At 39.7% G+C, this 21588-nt stretch overlaps 1 protein-coding gene across 1 annotated transcript; it reads left to right on the forward strand.

Moving 5' to 3' along the window:
* The first annotated feature begins 635 nt into the window (after nucleotides 1-635).
* On the forward strand, nucleotides 636-20757 carry LOC139718673 (folylpolyglutamate synthase, mitochondrial-like). The gene is made up of 8 exons (XM_071630130.1): nucleotides 636-686; nucleotides 1948-2061; nucleotides 3648-3763; nucleotides 4269-4476; nucleotides 5339-5400; nucleotides 11175-11277; nucleotides 12582-12659; nucleotides 20590-20757. The coding sequence occupies exons 1-8, from the start codon at nucleotides 636-638 to the stop codon at nucleotides 20755-20757; spliced, it is 900 nt and encodes a 299-aa protein (XP_071486231.1).
* The last annotated feature ends 831 nt before the right edge of the window (nucleotides 20758-21588 follow it).

Genomic DNA, 21588 nt, shown 5'->3' on the forward strand with positions numbered 1-21588 from the left:
TATCATCCGCTAGACAATCTTCACTAGACAATCTACAAGGAATGGTTAAACTGTAAACTCAAGAAGGAGGGCAAGAGATTCTTTGCGAAAGTGGCTGCAAAGCGGGAGATCTCCCGCCGAAATCTGGAGTGTCGGTGTCTCTGAATCACGAATTTTGCTTTTGACTTCGTTCCGAAGGGACGCATGTTCTTTAAGAGTTATCATGATTGTTGAATTTTCCTCAGATCCACATTGGAGCAGATTAGTTTTGGATCAGATTTCTCTTATATTAGGTCCTTCATGACTTTTTGGTCCATTATCTGTACAAAGGACCGCCACACCTGAACTAAGAGTCATATACTCGATCGCTTATTAATCCATTTCATCAGTATGCCTTCACACAAATTATTCGTCATTGGATTGTATGTTTCTCCCACCACCATAACTGTGTATTTTGACAACGCTATACAGTCATTGACAGCAGGACTGATTGTCAGGCCTCTGTCATAGTGTGTCTCTGGATAAAGAAGACTTTATTGGTATCTTAAATAAATGACATCGGCGTGTACGTGTTTACCACCTGTCCCAGCGGACTGTATGTTACACATGTATGTTATATCGCAATTTCTCTAATAGAAGCATAAGGAAGGAACAAAATGGACTACAACAAGGATTGGAGCGGACTTAACGACGTTGACCTCTTCAAGGTAAGATCGACTTTATAGTTCACTATCATGGAAGTCCGGGATATAATATTCAAATATTAAAAGATTCAATGATTTAAATTCACTTTCATTTCTATGAAATAAACAGAGATTATACAATATGTATAAGCAAAACTTATTTGTAATAATTGCAAAAACGTAAATTGACAAAGAACATGTGAAAATAAGTAACAGTGAAGAAAACACAATTGTAATTTTTCTTCAAACATATAGGCCTAGGCCTACATATGCCAATAAGACAAGCAAATTAAGGATGGGGATGGAAATGGAGGGCCCCATTAAAAACAAAGCTTGCATGATATGGGACCCTCAAAAAATAAAAAGAACAGCGAATAATAAATTGTTTAAGCTACAAACCGATATGAAACCGATATATTACTCAACAGAAGAGAGAGAGAGAGAGAGAGAGAGAGAGAGAGGGGGAGACATATCTCTTAAAGTTAAACGCGTAAGGGAGGTAGTACATGTAACAGAGACAGAGAGGAAGATATCTCATTAAACTTGTTACACTATTCATGCTATTAAAGGGACTGTACAGTACTGGTTGAGGTGGGGATTCATGTTTTGAACATTTCTAAGTGATATAATGAGAAACCTCTTATGAAATATAAAAGAGCATATAATTCTAAAAAGGATTCAACATTTATTTGATGAAAATTGGTTTTCAAATGGCTGAGATATCCAAAAAAGTGATAACAATAAAATGCGACAGGCCACGCCTTTTATCAGGCTCTCTTTGTTTCACCGAATTTCATCAAATAAACTTCTGATACCCCTTAGAATTGCACGTTCTTTGACATCTCATAGAGTGGTTTCTGAATATCCCGCAAAACGCCTCACCTCAACCAGAACTGTACACACTCTTTAAAAGGCAAGAGTCTGAAATGAGTGTCTAAGATTCGGTACTTTTTATACTAAAAAGATATCCATAGATTTTTTTTTTGTGTGTGTGCGTTTGTGTGTGTGTGTGTGTGTGTGTGTGTGTGTGTGTATGTGTGTAACTTCAGGTAAGATCGCATGTTCGATCTTGTATACAAAACGCATTACAAACAAGTGACCAAGATTAATTCTCTTCATCTATAACCAGATAACGATCTATTGTGTTTAAAGATTTGTCTCAAGTCTCTTGTCAAGTCCACCTATGATTGAGTAGAGAGCAAAATACACGCAAGGGAGGCAATGATAGACAACTAATTTTCTGTTTTCATTTCATGTTCTTGTTCTACCTTTGCTTTGCTCACAGCTTTGGCAAGAGGAATTTCGACGAAACCTCCGGTATCGACATAATTTCGAAAATGACTACTCGGGTATCAGGAGGAGTACGACAAAGAAGTTTCTCAATCAACTTGGAATAGACGTGAGCAAAATCTAGTAAAGATGTGTGTGTGTGTGTGTGTGTGTGTGTGTGTGTGTGTGTTCCTCCGGTACGTTTATAGGTCCTGTCAAACAAGGTGAGGGAAGACTGTGTAGATGTGAAAGAAAGTATGAACTTACAGTTTCGTGTTTTATAGATGGACTTTCACAACTTAGTGTTCAGTACACGTACTTATCATAAGCAAGAACGATTTTAAAAAATATCATTTACCTTTAATTTCATCACATTGGTCAGGATTTTTTTTTTTCAAATCTGAACATCTTCAATTCGCTCAACACATCACTGAACTTCTTTTCATCGTGATCGCGTATAATGACGTATTTTTAATCTTCATTTGACATCTTTGTTTCATCATGATCCTCATATTTTGCATATTCATCGTCATCATCATGCCTGGTCTACATCCCTTTTCAACATTCATTAAAAAAGATAATGTTACTACTTTTCTGATGGACACCTGACGGACTTAATTAAATGCTCCTAATCTGTTTGCCTATATTGCGAATTTGAATACACTTTTACTTGGAATGCTGAAGACGGGTTGAGATTAAAAGTTGAATAGCCACTACCGAAAATGTATCTGCATTCAATGAATTAGAATGCGCAGTTGCGAAATGGGGTTCCACGTTATTTACTTCGAATGAAGAAAACAATTTTTACGCTTCACAACTTCATAACTTACCTAATTTTCATCCGATTGCTATCAAATTTCCATTGTTGTCGCATGGCTGTACTCGTACAATTTTGCTCTTTCTTATCAGACTAACTTATACCCGGACTGTAATTCCTCTTTGAAATGTCTTTGAAATGTCAATGTAATGTAAATGTAATGTAAATCTAATTTCAGGATGGATTAAAAAAGATAATTTGAACATTTTTTTTTTTTGGTATAATACATATATGTCAGTCGGGGATACGTGTTGAGACATAATAAATAAGATCTTGCAAACACAAAGGAGAACTTCAGCAAAACTATTCAGACATAGAACTTCCAAACATTATTGTGAAGAGAAACCAGAAAAGCAAGATGTGTTTAACCCACCATGTCCCTCCCAGGTGTATAAATGGGTAGCTGACAACGCTAGGGTAATAACAATAATAGCAGGGCCCTCTTGTACAGCAGTGGCAACACTGAAGAGGCTACCCTGGGTAAATATGGATTTTATTATTATTATTATTTTCATTATTATTATTGGTGTGATAGGGTTGTAGGGTCAGGAGAATTTTGTAAGATGATTTTATTAGTAAGATACCATAGCATAATGGTCTACCTGCAATTTGTCCTTGGGGGTCCAGCGCAAGATTGTTTCAACTGTGAAAAAAAACAGTCTGTTAGTGTAGTTGTTTGTTGTTTTATGACATATCAAACAACCTAGAGCTGATACAGTTTATATGATATGGGTCAGCGGTTTTTTGTTTGTTTCTTTGGTTTGTTTTTGTACACGAAGGAGAGACAGGAAATATTTCTTTTTTTTGTCTGCACTCTGATGATATGCTTGCATTGAGCTCGAAACCGAGTTACAATGCTAAAGCTTGCTTGAACAGAATCATGTGACTTCATACCACAGGGCGATCTGGACCAGTTGTCTGTGATTCACGTGACAGGAACAAAAGGCAAAGGTTCCACGTGCTTCTTCACAGAGAAGATCCTTCAGACGTGTGGATTTAAAACGGGGATGATATGGTGAGTTGTAATCATTAAAGGACACAATAGATGATCAGATTTGTCTTTACATTTTAGACTACGGGGATTCAAGGTTTCCACTTGGCTTGTTGTGCACTTTATCACACAATTGCCTCGGCAATCTCTTTGGAATTATTATTTTCTTTTTTTTTTTTACTTACAAAAGCTGTAACCAAGAGCACGGTTTCAGTGTTACCGCATAAAATTTCAGTTCTCTGTAATACATACATATATATAAAATCATGTATTTCGATTTCAATGTCAATTTCAATTAATTTCTGCCGCCTTTTCATTCAAGAATAAACATGTATATACAAATAATGAAAATGCTGCAGGATCATGGGGGTTTAAGATAGACAACTGCTCAGAGAATGTGCTCTGAAGCTTATAGTATTTTTACCTGTGTTCATCGATTGGGATGATATATTTTTCAAACGTCTGGGAATATATCGTTATACTCCAAATATCCCTGTCTCCAGATTTGCTGCTTTTTTTCCCCCACCAGCTCACCCCCGCTGACAGAGACAAGAGAACGAATACGTTTGAATGGTAAAGTGGTTCCGCGCCGAATGTTTGCAACATACGGCCTAGAGGTTTTACAGATGTTGGAAAAAGTGGAGGAGGATTTCAACGAATTGGAAGAGGACAGACGCCGCCCAAATCTTTTCCAATACATGATGATACTAGGGCTCTACATATTTCTCAAAGAAAAGGTGAACCAGCGCTGTGAATAGGATTCCATGAATGTTCTTGTGACAAGAAGTGTGTTATGACCATTTATCCCTTTTCTGATAGGAGCCTCCCTCAGTTAAATCTTGCAATGGTGGAGATGGACATATCAAACAAGAAAAACAAATCTGCTATGAATCAGAAGGAAGCTGTAGCTGTTCGATTTGTTTCTCTGTCTTCTTTTAGCATTGCTTTGGTAGTAGCACTGAGATTTCGCTGTAAAATAAGATCCTTACGATATAAGGATATATATGTTTTGCAAATTGAAGATTACTACCAATCCCATTATCTGTCTATAGGTTTTGATTCTTGCTGCTCTAGTGCAATGAAAAACAGAAAAAAATCTTGTACCGAGGCCATGTGTATGGTACGAAAAGCAACAATTTTAATGATATAATTAACAAAAATATTCGGGAGAATAAGAAATATAAATAGTGCCCTGGTGTGTTGAGATCTTTCATAGTAAAGTTTGAGTCTGCTTTGATATGTGTGCTGTGTTTTGGGGAACATTGATCTTGGTCTTATGTCTGCATTGGTTGTCCTAAAGAGGACACTGTGTCATACAGTCACACTGAGTCGTTTCTTTCACAGGCATTGGTTTAGACACAGGAAAACCGTGACATCATGAAAGCCTTAACAGTCTGTATTGTTTTTTAATTCACTATGAGACGTACACATGGCAATACATGTACTACGCGTTTCAGCCTCATCCAGTGTATTATTTTTCTGTATGCATTATCGACAATATTCATGAAAGCTTTTTTTTTTTGTCAAATCTATTGATGCACTGTCTCTTGTATGTTATGCAGCTATGAAAAATCACACGTCAATATGATTTCATCCTAGGTTGATGTCGTCATATTTGAAGTGTTCATTGGGGGAGAAAATGACTACTCAAATGTTTTTCGGTAAGTTCGATAGCAATTTGGCATGAGTGGAACCTCTGTAGTCATATTTTCAATTTTGAATTATCCCGTCCATTGGCAAGAACTAAACTATTAACACAGGCAGGAAAAAAATCTACTGTCATATTCATGATAACGCTAATGCATGGATAAGTCATTGCATGTATGCTATCTTGTATTAATTCCAAAACTTTCATATGAATCTATAAGATTCCATACTCTAAACTATAGTATCTGAAAAAAGACTTACGATCGGGAAACCTAGAAATCAACAACAAAAATAAATTTGAACTTTGAACTTTAAATATCATCCTTTTCTCGCTTATGGCAAACATGGCTTCAAGGATGATTTCAAGACGCTATAGGGATGATAGATATAGGCATGTAAGGAATATGGCACTCTTATGGCTTTCATTATACCGGCTGATGACATTTTGGTCATTTGCTGAGAAAAGTTCACTATTCTTTTTTACTTCAATTTCAAAAATTCAATTCTTGACCTAACTGACCTTAGGGTGGGATTTCACGGAGCACGCGAACGATTTGCGAAGGATGCGAATTTCAAAATCCAGCATTCGGAGACGTTTTTCTCCGAATGTGTTCCGACAATGAAGCCGAAAACTATTCTTGCGCAATTTGTGCGAAGTTCCCACGACGTATGTGCGAATGTCGTGTGTATCATTGCTAAAGTACAGCGTGTTACGTACACGAAGAACACGCGACGGAAATGCGAACAACGAAAAATTTTCGATAATCATGGGATAAAATGTACCCAAGGAGAGGTGGAAGCTGTCTTGAGTTGATTTTTTTTCTTTCCTCTATTTCTCCTTTCTTTTTCTCTCATTTTTCTATCGTGTGCTTGCCTACATTTTCTTTTTCCTAGGACCTATCTCCACTAGTAAAGCATTTGATTTTTTTTTTTTTGCAGTTCCTCCAACACATAATCTCTATAGTTCAAATGAAATTTTGCATACTTTAGATTAATGTTAAGTGTATTCTGCGATTTTTTTTTGTATATCAAACATTTATTTCTCTTTGCTAGTCTTTAATTTCTTTTGTTACTCTAGTTGTTAATAATTGTTTGATGTTAAGATGTATGCTACGATTTTTATTTGTAGAAAACGTATAGGTCATACATCCCCCAAACGTGCGCTAAACGTTCGCGAGAATGTCTCAAAAGGTACGCGAACAGTTTGCAGTTGCGTCGTAAAATGATCGGAAAAACTTCGCAGATTTCGCGTAACATACGCGAGACATTCTCCAAAGTTTCGGAGTCTGTTTGGGGTTTCACGAACATTTTGCGAACATCGCGCGTGTCTTGCGAAGGTCTTGCGCATATGACGAGGCTTTAAAGACACTTTCGAGAACAATTCACGAGCAAATCACGACCAAGTGTGCGGAAAAGGTTCGCAAAAAATTTCAAACTTTTTTGAAATTCACGCCGAAGTAAAAACGACATTCGCGAACATTTGACGACGCTTCCGAACCCTCACGTTCGTGTGGCGATCTTTTGCGGACTAAAATACGAATGCTGGATTTTGCCATTTAGTAGAGGCTACTATGTACTCCCGTGAGATTTTTGTGCCAAAATTGATTTTTTTGGCTAACTTTGTCAATTTTGGGGTACTGAATCCAAAAAACTTTGGTTCCATTTTTTCCAACCACGTCTTCAGCCGCCATTTTGAATTTCAAAATGGCCGCCATAGCAAACTGTATTTTGACCCATATTTCATAAAGTGAGCATTGTTGAAGCTTCAAATTTGGTGCAAACTGCATGGGTGTGATGTCAGACACGCTGATATATCTTTTTCTGATATTGTGGATTGTTTTGATACAATTTGTAGGCTGCCATCTTGAATTTCAAAATGGCCGCCATGGGAAACTGTAATTTGACCCATATCTCATAGAGTGAGCACTGTACAATAGAAGCTTCAAATTTGGTTCAAAATGCCTCGTTGTGATGTCAGACACTCAGATATATCTTTCTCTAATATTGTGGATTGTTTTGTACAGTTTGTAGGCTGCCATCTTGAATTTCAAAATGGCCGCCGTAGCGTTTCTACCCATATCTTAGGTTACAATTATTGTAGAAGCATCAAATTTTCAAGACTGCGCATGCTTGTGGTTTCCAACGTTCCAGTACAGCTATTTCCTAATTGTGGATCATTAGACAGGTAACCATGTTGAAATTCAAGATGGCTGCTATATAGAAAACATATCCGTTGTAAGCGCCTTAGATGAATATGCCAAAATAGTTCTAGTTAGACCGAATTCATTTCCAGGTCAAGCAGAATGAGAGCCATCTCTCAAAATGGTCGCCATAAATTCAAAATGTAAGGACGAGGTTCCAATGACGTCATCAAGCTATGCTGAGGGGCAAAAACTGAGCATGGGGGGGGGGGGGGGGATACCCCTGTCCCATACATGTGGGCAAGCAAGCATGTAAGCGTTACATCCCATATAGCCAGGCGGGTATATGCGGTTCCCAAATTGCGCGCTAAAGCGGTTTGTTTTTGCCTCTCAGGGAACACATCACTTTGCATCGTGGAACCTCGTTAATGATTACATTTAATCCCAGTCAGTAAAATATTTGTACAAAAGCAACCATTGATACAATTGAAGGTGATCTTCAAAAACTTGATGCTGCCTCGAGAGATTGAAGACAAACAAGGAAAAGTCTCGCAATGGCAAGAAATGTCACGGTCACCCTACCAGGCATCCCATTCACAAGCTTGTTTGTTGGCCACAAACTGAAACAAGATTTGCCAGACACTAGATATATCTCTAGAATAATGCAGAATTAATAAGGAATGAGTAGCCTCTTTCCTGATTGCCCTTGAGTGGGTCATCTTCAATTATTAAGACTTCCAAGATGCTTACTGCTGTTCAGCCTATGATTCTAAAACAACAAAGGAGCAATAATAGCTCAGTTCTGTGGCACTTTGCGTGCATCAGAATTCCTCCGCAATTTAGAAGACCATCACATGAGGTAATCTCAAAAATTAATTGTCACTGCCTTGAAGCTGATGAATGTGGTGTTTGGCATTCAGCTATAGGAAACATGCAAGGGGGATATTCTAGAAAGAGATGAAAAGGGCAGTTTTCATCTTCTGTACTAAGAATTTGTATCTAAGAGAATGAAAATATATTCATTTCTCGGATAGTATGAAAAGGCCAGACATTCAGCTGGTGCAATCAAAATACACCATGTAAGATCGGATCCAAAGTCATTAAGCATAAGAGGATCACCAACTTCTCAAAACATTTCTACTGGTTCTACAGTCTAATAGACCTGTCATTATCCAGTCATTGCTGGACGATACAATTATCGGAAGGTATAAGTTCTAAGTAATTCAACAATCACTCTTCATCTTATAATTTCATGGCCTTCTCCTCATTCTCACTCAAAAAGGTTCATTTTTCATACCCATGCCTTAGAAATCCACAAAACTGAGCCAAATAATCAGCCTGAAAGTTGAAATACTTAGCAGTCATTTCTATCTGACACAGAGACCACATCACGGAAAGAAAAGAAACAAAGGGTTCATCAAAGATGCCATGGGAGCTGTCACCCGTCACTCACAACGAGGAAACAGATAGCCTCATTCCATTGTATGTATTAGATGCTACTTCAAGAGCAACGGAAAAATCAGAGATATTCATGATTATTACGTATACACTGACATTTCAATTCTCCTGATGGATCTTCAAGTTTGCTTTACTTACTGCATTGCATGATGTCTGCTCCATCACTGGAAAATTGTTAAAATGATAAAAGTACAATTGACATTATTTAGAGATTATGTTCTGCAGTTCGTTGTGAAAAAAACAACAACTATAAAGGTCTGCTTTTTCATGCCTTTCATGGTGCTGGCTGAAGTTGAAAATTTGAGGATGTCACAAAGAGCAGATGGACCAAGAAGTATCTGAACCTGCATGGAATCATGCAGAATGTGAAATGACACAGTCCATGCCTTCCAGAAGTTTGGCGTGGATGACTTCAACCAGGACAATCTCCCGCTTTGCCCTAGTAGAGTCTTGATACAACACATCGAGAGAGCAAACCTCGTCAACTCTCACAACCTAATTTGTGCCTCTACTACAGGGAAATATGATATATTACATTGTAGCTATTTCCAGAGGGTATCCATAAACTGTTAAATTAAATACTTGGAGCTTCCTACACAAACGGTGGCCACAGAATTCATTATCATGCTCATAGCAAGAAATGCAAAAGTCATTGTTTCTGGAAGAATTTTATAGAACCAATCCTCCCCGTGTACAGCTTTAAAGTGCTGTGACTTCAAAAACTCATGCAGGGAATGGGCCTAGAAGACATTATATCTATTAAAGTGACTATCTCACAAATTTTTAGAATATAGGGCTAATATTGTAAACTCTACAAGCAAATCGTCTAAATGGGGCATTTAGTCACTCAGACACAGTTATTAAGAGGTTCTTTTGAAATTCATTTGTTTTGACGTCAGAATCACATGATTTCCCATTCACAATTTTTACTCAAATGCAATGCTTTTAAAGGAATGTTTCCCATGGCAGTCGTTTTGCATTTCAACATGGCAGTGTACCTACGGGACAGGAAGCAGTCCTGCCTATGCAATTCACTGAAGTGATTGACTTACACATGAGTGTTCCAGCATGCTTGGGTTTGCAGTTTAATAATCTTACAGCACCAAATATGGTCGAAATCCATCTTGAATTTCAAGAGTGGCGGCCAAAGCGAATAATTCATTATTACAGAAAGTATAGGATCTATGTGTTTGTTTTTAAAAGAATGTAAACTGTACGCCACCATAGACATTCATTGCTTGTAACCAGATATATTAGCTGAAAAGCAGCCATTTTGAATGTTAAGATGGTCGCCTCGAAAGTGATCTGCAATTTCAGGGAGGGGAAAAGTGCATCTGAATGTTCAACATTATAAGCCTGGTTTATGCCCGAAATGTGAATTTTCTTTATTGCTTACAACAGCCCCTAGCAACATGAGATATTGGTCAAAATATACGCTTTGGTATGGCGGCCATTTTGAATTTCAAGATGGCCGCCTTCAATATCAAAATGAACCATCGTTTCAGAAAAAGATGTTTCAGAATGTCTAATAGCATACGCATGCTCTTTGCCCCGAATTACAACCTTACTCAATGTATACGATATGAGATACAGGCCCAATTACGTTTGTTATGGTGGCCATTTTGAATTTCAAGATGGCCGCCAATAAAATGATCCATCATTAAAAAAAAAATGTATATGTTAGTATGCCTGACATCACAAGCATGCTCTTTACCCCGAATTTATACTTTCCATAATGCTTACAACCTTAGATATGGGTAAAATATATTTAGCTATGGCGGCCATTTTGAATTTCAAGATGGCTGCCTAAAAATTGTATTAATACTATCTACAGTATCAGAAAATGGTGTACCAGAATGTCTGACATCATAAACATGCTTTTTTTCATCAAATTTGAGCCTTCTATGACGCTCACATTATGAGAATTGGGTCAAAATACCGTTTACTATGGCGGCCATTTTGAAATTCAAAATGGCGGCTGAAGACGTGGTCGGAAAAAATGGAACCAAAGTTTTTTGGATTCAGCACCCCCAAATTGACCAAGTTAGCCAAAAAAAAAAATCAATTTCGGCACGAAAATCTCACGGGACCCAATATTTCGACATAGCAGACTGTACTAATTCGCGTCCTTCGCAAATCGTTCGCGTGCTCCGTGAAATCCCACCCTTACTCCGCACTTCACTACCTAGGGCCCCAGCTGTTGTTGGCCTCACGACTCTCGGCATTGACCACACCGAATATCTTGGAACCACATTGGAGAGCATCGCCTGGCACAAATCGGGCATCGCTAAGGTAAGAATTATTTGTCGCTGACATTGGACAATGAAAATATACATGTTATCACACATCATGTCTGCTTAAATTAACTGACTCACCTCTTTTAGCAATTAATACAAAAAATACATCAATTACGACAAACAAAAAATGGCACACAGAGCGGTCTGCTTTTCCGTTTTGCGTGCAGTTTTTCGTCTGCAAATGTGCGTAATATTATTGGCAGTGACATTATAAGAGGTTTAATTAATTGATACAACTTTTTCGTAAATAATGCGTTGTGCCTAAAGAGTACATGTACTTACGTGTGAATCGATCGCGGAGTAGCTGTTATCCATAGTACGTTTTTATTTAGACACCATGTTATGTTTTTATTGACTACTGTTAGTCATTCCGAAGGTTGTCGTTAATCCAAAATTAGATAATTATAAGGTTCGTTATTCCGAAGATCAAATGAGTTAATCCACGATAAAACAAGGTTCTTTATACTGAAGATGCATTAATCTGAAAATGAAATAAGGTTCGTAATGTACAAAGGCAGGTTCATACAAAAATGATTTTGCAATTTTCTTCGGAACCTTCGGAATGATGAAACGGTTTTCGTTTATGGATTCAACATATAACGCCACGTATGTTTGAATTAAGGAATCCTCTTTCATTGTGGAATTGACGAACCTCTAGGTACAGTATTGTGTATTTTGGAATAACGAATCTTATTCATTTTCGGATCAACAAACCTCCAAAAATACTAATATCAGCCGTTAGGTTATTAGCTATGTTTTGTCATCGTACCTGCTACTCGCAGTGGGTTTTAAGCGGTATTCTATCTTTTCAATAAAGAAGACTTAAATTCATTTTTTTTTGGTAACATGCCACATCTTCCGCATATATATATATATATATATATATATATACATATAATATTTTAGACCCCACTTTATCCTTTTTTCCCTACTCAGACACAACTTCCTACGTATGTTCTCTTGGAATTGCATATTACATCTTCACACGGTCTTACAACTTTTATGTATACAGTACATCCAATACAGTTGTGTAGAAATAAAGTACATGTGTATTGATTTTCTTTTCTCGTGATCATGCAAGGTTTTATGTAAGAGATGAAAACATCTACAAATACGTTTAGACATGTTGGTTTCCCATAATTAACCTGATTTCAAATGGCGTGACGGATATTCTTGGATAGCTGTTTAATCTGCGTCATTTTTACAATAAAGTTAATATTTTGGTCGATATTTTGTTCCTATTTAACCAATAAAACGAAAAATGACTTTTTCTAATGATGTGCTGCGGTTAACTTGCAGAAAGACCGCCCTTTGCTCACCCTCAACCAGCCGAAAGGACCTCTGAAGGTGATTGCACTGCGCACGATGGAAATTGAAGTAAGCTTGTCTACTTGGTATAGCCAATGGCAGCAACCCCTACACACTCTTGTACACACACACACACACACACACACACTCACTCTCACTCTCACACGCACGAATCAAACATATCTATGAGCTGCAGGTAAAAGAGAATGTACCGGTATGTTCCTGTCAGATCATTATTTTTAAAGCGTTAATGAGTAACTGGGGTGTTCCATAAAGCTGCTCGTAAAGTTACGGACGACTTACGAGCGACTGATGATCAATTCTTGTGCTGAATTATGGAAATTTTGATAAGTAAAGCACATCAGAACTGATCATCAGTGACTCGTATTAGTTATTCGTAACTTTACGAATAGCTTTATGAAACAGGGCCCTGGTCGCATTTGATTGGCCATGTATCGATGTTGCTGAAGTGTAATAATTCACTGTTTTATCTATTTCGTTTCTATTGGTTTAGATATAAACAAGATTGTTTATTAATCATGAATGAATGTCAATACAGTATACTTTCGCTTTCAAGTGGGTTCCACTGCACGTATGCATGACAGGTATAGGCCAAATTTAAACAAACATTTTGTTACGACCAAAATCACTCTGAGAATGATCGCACAAAAGAAACAATCAACTGATGTTCAGGCGGTTTATTAACAGTGATATTGTGGGTACAGACTGGTAATCGGTTTCACATCAGTACAATAATGATCAATAGAAACAAATATAGTCAGTAATGGAATCACTTACGTACGCATTACACGCAATATCCCTGGAAATGTCCAAATACGATGCTCGATGCACAAACGAATGATCCGCGATGCACCGATGAATGATTCCTCTGACGTAACTCCAGAGGTACAGGTTACGATAGTCCACGGTATAGATCCGGGGTAAAATCCACGATATACGTCCACGGCGAAACGTGCAGAGTCCAAATGTTGTGACGACCACGTCCAGTTGATGCGTTGAATGATGATTCACTTAATATTGTCCAGCTAGGAATCCAGCCCGTCACAGCTTTTCCGTAGCAATGTCCATTGACATAAGAATATGGTGTCTATCCCCAATGAAGGCAAATTAATTATCTGCAGGCAAAATGTCTCCCAGGCCTTATCTCCACAAACATAACAGGTCAGCAGGTAACACAGGACTGACTATAACAAGTCGCTTCAGAGCCAGAAGTGACGTAACTCTCAGAGCAGAGGTGTTGGGTACTCTGCCTACTGCAGAATTTCTCTGGCTTATATACTATCCATTCACCCCCTTCTAGCACATTCTATAACTCTCTCCACCCTACTAGCCAGTCCAAGTTCCAGGAAACCTGGATGACTCACTGCCTAACTATGTACAGAACATCATTACCAAAAATAACTACCAATTACATTGGGCTACAGGGACAGTGCCTCCCTCAGCCAAACATGTAAGCACTTCCCAGAACTTTCTGGAATGGGTGAAATCATTCTAGATTGAGTGAGCTATAATGTTTTTCCTATTCCATGCATGTACTGTATAGCTACATTGTATACCACCTAGAAAATTCTCCACTGATCTGGTCAGCCTGTATGTACTATATGTATACCACATAGAATGTTCTCCATTAATCTGGTCCACCTGTGTAGATACACATTGAAACAACCATGCATACAGTACATCATACATGTACATAACTACTAGTGTGTACATTTGTGACACCATCCCCCATGGGAAAAAGAAAGCCTTGCCGTAGCAAGGGTTTCTTTTACCTTCACAATTTTTCATTATTATTTACAATGAATGTGAGGTAAAATCCAAGTCAAGCTACAATAATCACATACTATCACATGCCTTTTGGATAGCTGTATTAATTCCATGTTATCTTTTCATGGATACCATTTACAATAATATTGCTTGGATTCTCAGAGCTTATACAATCATATCAAACTGTTTTGCACACATTAATGAATATGCTAAACACATACACTGGAAATGATATACGGTGAACTGATATTCTCTTCATGTTACACTCTTGACAGAGCGTCGGCAATTACATTGTTCTTGCCTGCCACATGTTTGATTTTGAGTGCATATGGCTGCGTCATCATGCTCCATCTGAACAACCTGTTGTTCTTCATTTTGAACCGGTCTAAAAAGACCAAGGGGTTGTGGTCAGTATAGACCGTGATCTCCCCTTTGCTATTTGTCAAGTACACTTCGTATTGCTGGAGGGCAAGGATGAGACTGAGAGCCTCCTTCTCAATTGTGGAGTACTTCTTCTGGTATGTGTTCAATTTTTTGGAGAAGTAGCTAACTGGTCGTTCAGTGCCTTCTTCATCTTCTTGGAGCAAAACCGCTCCCACTCCTACATCGCTAGCATCTATTGCCACCTTGAATGGCTTTGCGAAGTCAGGAGCTGCCAAAACAGGCTCATTAGCAAGGACTGCCTTTAGTTTCTCGAAGGCTCTTTGACACTCATCAGTCCACGTGTACTTCGCCTTGCCCTTCAGCAGGTTTGTTAGGGGGGTGACTACAGTGCTGAAATTCGGTACAAATTTCCTGTAGAAACCAGCCATGCCCAGAAATCTGAGCAACTCCTTCTTGGATTGGGGAATGGGAAAGCCTAGTATAGCCTCTACCTTGGCTTCTCTTGGCAACACTTGTCCCTGACCGACTACATGCCCGAGATACACCACTTTGGCCTTTGCAAATTCACTCTTTGCCAGATTAATCACCAATCCGGCCTCCTTGAGTCGATCAAAAAGTTGCCGCAAGTGTGTAATGTGCTCCTCCCACGTGTCACTGTACACTAGGATGTCATCAATGTATACTACACAGTTGTCAAGTCCGGCAATGATTTGGTTTGTCAGCCGTTGGAAGGTGGCTGGAGCATTTTTCATGCCGAATGGCATTACTTTGCATTGGAACAAGCCATCTGGTGTAGCAAAGGCAGAAATCTCTCTGGCTTTGTTGGTCAAGGGCACCTGCCAGTATCCCTTCAGAAGGTCTATTTTACTGACATACGCAGAATTTCCGACCCTGTCAATGCAGTCTTCTAGTCTGGGAATGGGGAAAGAGTCTGTTTTCGTCACGGCATTCACCTTTCTGTAATCTATACAGAATCTTTGAGACCCATCTGGTTTGGGCACCATGACGATTGGGGAGCTCCAACTGCTTTTACTCGGTTCTATTATGTCATTGTCTAGCATGTACTGAACCTCTTCCCTTACTTTTTGCAGTTTGCTCGGGTTTAACCTGTAAGGGTTTTGCTTGATAGGGTCAGCATCTCCTACATCAACATCATGTACAGCAAGAGGAGTGCAGCCTGGTTTGTCCTTACACAATTCTTCGTACTCATGTAACAGACTAGTCACATCTTTCCTCTGATTATCAGGTAGGTAGTTCAGTGCCTCATCTACTTTCCCTAACATCTCTGAGTTAGACAACCTGGCACTAGAGGGCTCACTTCCATTCTCATCTTGAGCTTCTCCCTCTTCATCTACTTCTTCTTCTACCACCTGGGTTACACCTACCGGCTGACTAGCCTTTCTCTCATAGTACTCTTTCAGCATGTTAACGTGACACACCCTCTGATCTTTGCGTCTGTCTGGCGTACTGATCACATAGTTCACATCATTGAGTTTCTTTTTGACATAGTACGGGCCACTGAACTTGGCTTTCAGTGGTTCACCTTGTATGGGCAGCAGTACAAGAACTTTGTCACCTGGGTTGAAAGTTCGGGCTTTGGCATTTTTGTCTGCCTTTCTCTTCATAGATTCTTGTGACACTTTCAAGTGTTCCCTAGCTACCTCACAAGCCTTTGAAAGCCTTTCACGAAACTTTGACACGTAGTCAAGTAGGTGGACCTCATCATCCTCCGTCATGAATTTCTCTTTGATGAGCTTCAGTGGGCCCCTGACTTCATGACCGTACACCAACTCAAATGGGCTAAAACCCGTCGACTCATTTGGGGAGTCCCTCGTTGCGAACAGTAGGAAAGGGATGCCCTTATCCCAATCCTCGGGATACTCCTCACAGAACGCCCTAATCATTGTCTTTAGGGTCTGGTGGTAGCGCTCCAACGCACCTTGGGACTGGGGATGATAAGCTGACGACTTCAGCTGCTTCACACCCAAACGATACATCACCTCTTGAAATATGCCTGACATGAAATTTGACCCTTGGTCAGACTGCACTTCCTTGGGCAACCCATACCTAGTGAAAAACTGCACTAGAGCATCTACCACAGTCTTAGCAGTGATATTTCTCAATGGGATAGCCTCTGGAAACCGTGTAGACATATCCATGATTGTCAAGAGGTACTTGTGACCCGACCTAGTCCTAGGCAAAGGTCCAACACAGTCGACTAGAACCCGACTGAATGGTTCTTCAAACGCAGGTATCGGAATCAATGGCGCCGGCTTCACCGAATGCTGTGGTTTACCAGCCACTTGACATGTGTGACAAGTCTTGCAAAACTCAGCCACATCCACATTCAACCCTGGCCAATAGAAATGCCTCATGATCCGATCCTTTGTCTTTCTGACGCCTAAATGGCCGCCAACAGGTAACTCGTGAGCAATCCTCAAGATCTCACCGCGGTAACAGGGAGGGACAACAACTTGACGGACCACCGTCCAATCCTCATCAGCTGGCCTATGGGGAGGTCTCCACTTCCTCATCAAAATGCCATCTTTGACATAATAGCACTCAGGGACCTTTTCAGCCTCAGCCTCAGAACATGCCGTCTGAGACAAGCCTTTCAACTCAGAGTCTGCCTGCTGTGCTTCAACCAAGGAAGACTTGCTAAACAGCCCATCACTGTTAGCCTCGGAGCCTAATACAGCAACCCCATCATTCAAATCCTTGAAAAAGGTTTCTGCCAACCAAACACCGGAATTCTCCTCCACATCAACAGAATCCGCATCATCTTGAACAGCTCTACGAGCCTGAGACCTAGTCACAACACAATCTGGGAAAATCCCAGGAAACTCCTCCTGCAACTGCTCAGTTTCAGCAACCACCACTGGTTTCTCCGAAACAACTGGAGACGCAACCACCTTGTCCCCAGCCAAGTCATTCCCCAACAAGAAGTCAATGCCTGCCATAGGCAACTCAGGAACAACTCCAACAGTAACAGGACCAGAAACTAGGTCACACTTCAAATCCACTCTATACAGTGGCACTGACATATAACTGCCATCAACAGTCTGAATCACGACTTTTGCATTCACTGCACTATCTGGTGGAAAAGTCATACCACCATCCACCATCAATGACTGAGAGGCCCCCGTATCCCGCAGGATGACCACTGGCTTACCTGCCTCACCAGAAGTACATGGGGTCACCTCACCATCAAACAAAAAGCTACGATAGCTCTCATCCACCTGCTTCATCCTATCTTTGAATTTGGGAGATTGACTTTCAATGGCCTGTGTTTCACTGAACGGGACACTGTTTTCGGGTAGGACACTTTTTGACATGACAAATCCCAAGTCCTTCTTTGTTTTATTTTGCAACTTCCAACATTGTGACTTTACATGCCCTGTCTTGTTACAGTGAAAACATTTGATGACATTTGCACTTGTACTGGACCCTTTGTCAGATTGAGGCTTTGGTGCCGATGAAGTTTCAGAACTCGTGCCTTTTTCAGAACCAGCATTCTTTGGACTGCTCGACTGATTTTTGTCTCTCTTATTTCCAGAGAAATTCCTGAAAGGTGGTCTGTTGTCATTTCTGTGGGTCAGCTCATACTCATCAGCCATCAAGGCTGCTTTATGCAAACTTGTCACTTTGTGATCATCCAAATGCGACCTCACACTGAAAGCAACACTCTTTTTGAATTCTTCCAAGAGAACAACCTCACGTAGGTTATCAAAATCCTGATCCACTTTCAGGGATCTGTACCACCTATCAAACATCATTTCTTTTTCACGAGCAAACTCAACATGTGTCTGGCCTGGTTTGCGGTACGAATTTCTGAACTTGTGTCTGTACGCCTCTGGCACCAACTCATAAGCATTCAACACTGCTTTCTTGACTGTAGCATAGTCACGTGATTGCTCTTCAGAGAGAGATGAGTACACATCAGCTGCTTTGCCGACAAACACACTTTGAAGGAGCAAGGGCCAAAATTCCTGTGGCCAGTTCAAACTGTTAGCCACCTTCTCAAATGACACAAAATATGCATCAACTCTGTTTTCTTCAAATTTTGGCACCAATCGAATGTTCTTGGCCAAATCAAATTCAAAGGGAGCCCTTTCACGATTTCCAACAGTGTGTGCATGAGTCAATTCCATCTCACGCAATTTCAGTTGTTGCTCCACTTCAAGTTTCTTCATTTCAATTTCTTTCTCCACTTCTCTTCGTTCTCTATCCCTCTCCCTTTCCATTTCTAATCTCATCTTCTCTTTCTCCAGTTCTAATTCCCTTGCCCTTTCTCTCTCCTTCATTTCCAATTTAGCAAGCTCAAGCCTTGTCTGATCAGAAATTTGAGCTTGATCTGGAATGTCGATTACTTCTTTGAGCTCCATGTGACCAGCTACTAAGTCAAGAATTTCTGCTTTTCTTGCACCTTGTGGAACATCAACATTCAAATGCTGTGCAATAGCAGTCAAATCACATTTGCGTAACCTTTGCAAATCTTTGAGGGACAAATCTGTCCTCTGAACAAATGCCTGAACATCCATTGTACTGATTGACATTGTCACAATGTAATACACACAATATGCAATTCAACAACCAAGTCAACCGGTATTTTGTCTGTACCAATATTCTGGCTTCCGGAACGTTCCAAATTCTAAGTTTTGGCTTAAATTCACTTCTCGGACACAAGCCCCCAATTTTGTTACGACCAAAATCACTCTGAGAATGATCGCACAAAAGAAACAATCAACTGATGTTCAGGCGGTTTATTAACAGTGATATTGTGGGTACAGACTGGTAATCGGTTTCACATCAGTACAATAATGATCAATAGAAACAAATATAGTCAGTAATGGAATCACTTACGTACGCATTACACGCAATATCCCTGGAAATGTCCAAATACGATGCTCGATGCACAAACGAATGATCCGCGATGCACCGATGAATGATTCCTCTGACGTAACTCCAGAGGTACAGGTTACGATAGTCCACGGTATAGATCCGGGGTAAAATCCACGATATACGTCCACGGCGAAACGTGCAGAGTCCAAATGTTGTGACGACCACGTCCAGTTGATGCGTTGAATGATGATTCACTTAATATTGTCCAGCTAGGAATCCAGCCCGTCACAGCTTTTCCGTAGCAATGTCCATTGACATAAGAATATGGTGTCTATCCCCAATGAAGGCAAATTAATTATCTGCAGGCAAAATGTCTCCCAGGCCTTATCTCCACAAACATAACAGGTCAGCAGGTAACACAGGACTGACTATAACAAGTCGCTTCAGAGCCAGAAGTGACGTAACTCTCAGAGCAGAGGTGTTGGGTACTCTGCCTACTGCAGAATTTCTCTGGCTTATATACTATCCATTCACCCCCTTCTAGCACATTCTATAACTCTCTCCACCCTACTAGCCAGTCCAAGTTCCAGGAAACCTGGATGACTCACTGCCTAACTATGTACAGAACATCATTACCAAAAATAACTACCAATTACATTGGGCTACAGGGACAGTGCCTCCCTCAGCCAAACATGTAAGCACTTCCCAGAACTTTCTGGAATGGGTGAAATCATTCTAGATTGAGTGAGCTATAATGTTTTTCCTATTCCATGCATGTACTGTATAGCTACATTGTATACCACCTAGAAAATTCTCCACTGATCTGGTCAGCCTGTATGTACTATATGTATACCACATAGAATGTTCTCCATTAATCTGGTCCACCTGTGTAGATACACATTGAAACAACCATGCATACAGTACATCATACATGTACATAACTACTAGTGTGTACATTTGTGACAATTTGTATTCATCTTGACAGGCGATCCCTTACATTTGCCCTCCTCTCTCTGCCTACGAGACCGATGGCAGAGCAATCGAACTTGGTCTTCATGGTGACTTTCAACACAACAACGCCGCCTTGGCTGTTCAGATGGCGAAGCGCTGGATTGAGGAGAAACATTCTGGTCGCTATGACTTCAACGGTTAGTTTCATATCCCTTTGATATTGTTTCTTGCATTAGTTGCAAATCCGTCAAACGAAATGTGAATAAATGTTTTCCTTTAGGTACCATACTATTGATCACAATTTGTAATGTTCAGTATTGCTTTGTGAGACTTGGCATTAGACATATATAATTTGCTTTGAACTTAATCGATAAACTTATTTATTAATTAATGTATTCATTTATTCACATATGCGTATACAAGTATATACTTGTACTTTTCAATCCCTCCAATCAAATGAGAAATATCCCTTCGGGCAGATGTGTCTGTGATAACGATCAAACCGCAAGGACAAAATCAATAGCAATGACTTTTACCTATCCCACATAGACATATTCATAAATACCATACTTGTATCGTACGGGGGAGTAAACATTAATCACATGGCCAGAGATCATGTCTGTCTTGTTTTGGGAGCACAAACTCAAGAGCTGCAATTAGCATCGCGTTGTACATGCAGTGTGTGAAAGGTAAATATTTCTCCGTCTGTTCTCTTTCTGTTTGTTATGAAGACCTTCCGGGGATATCGACTGCGGAAGAAGGTATTCCTGTCGCGAAACCATTTGTGCTGCCCGATCCATTTATACAAGGTAGGACCACGACATCAGCGGTGATATTGTTCTTTTACTTTTTGCCCAATTTTATTAACATAATCTAACTTCTGCAAAGTATTTCCTTTTTTTTTTAAAGAATGCAACATATAAACAAAACTACAATAACACCGATTTTCTTTTTTTTTTACATTAAATAACATTTTCAACATTTACAAAATCTGGTGTTCAAACAAGTTCAATATATCACTCAGATGTAAAAT

Source organism: Diadema antillarum, unplaced genomic scaffold (assembly GCF_040938485.1).
Source record: "Diadema antillarum isolate AM-2024a unplaced genomic scaffold, OU_Dant_1.0 scf00000098, whole genome shotgun sequence".
Classification (NCBI taxonomy): Eukaryota; Metazoa; Echinodermata; class Echinoidea; order Diadematoida; family Diadematidae; genus Diadema; species Diadema antillarum.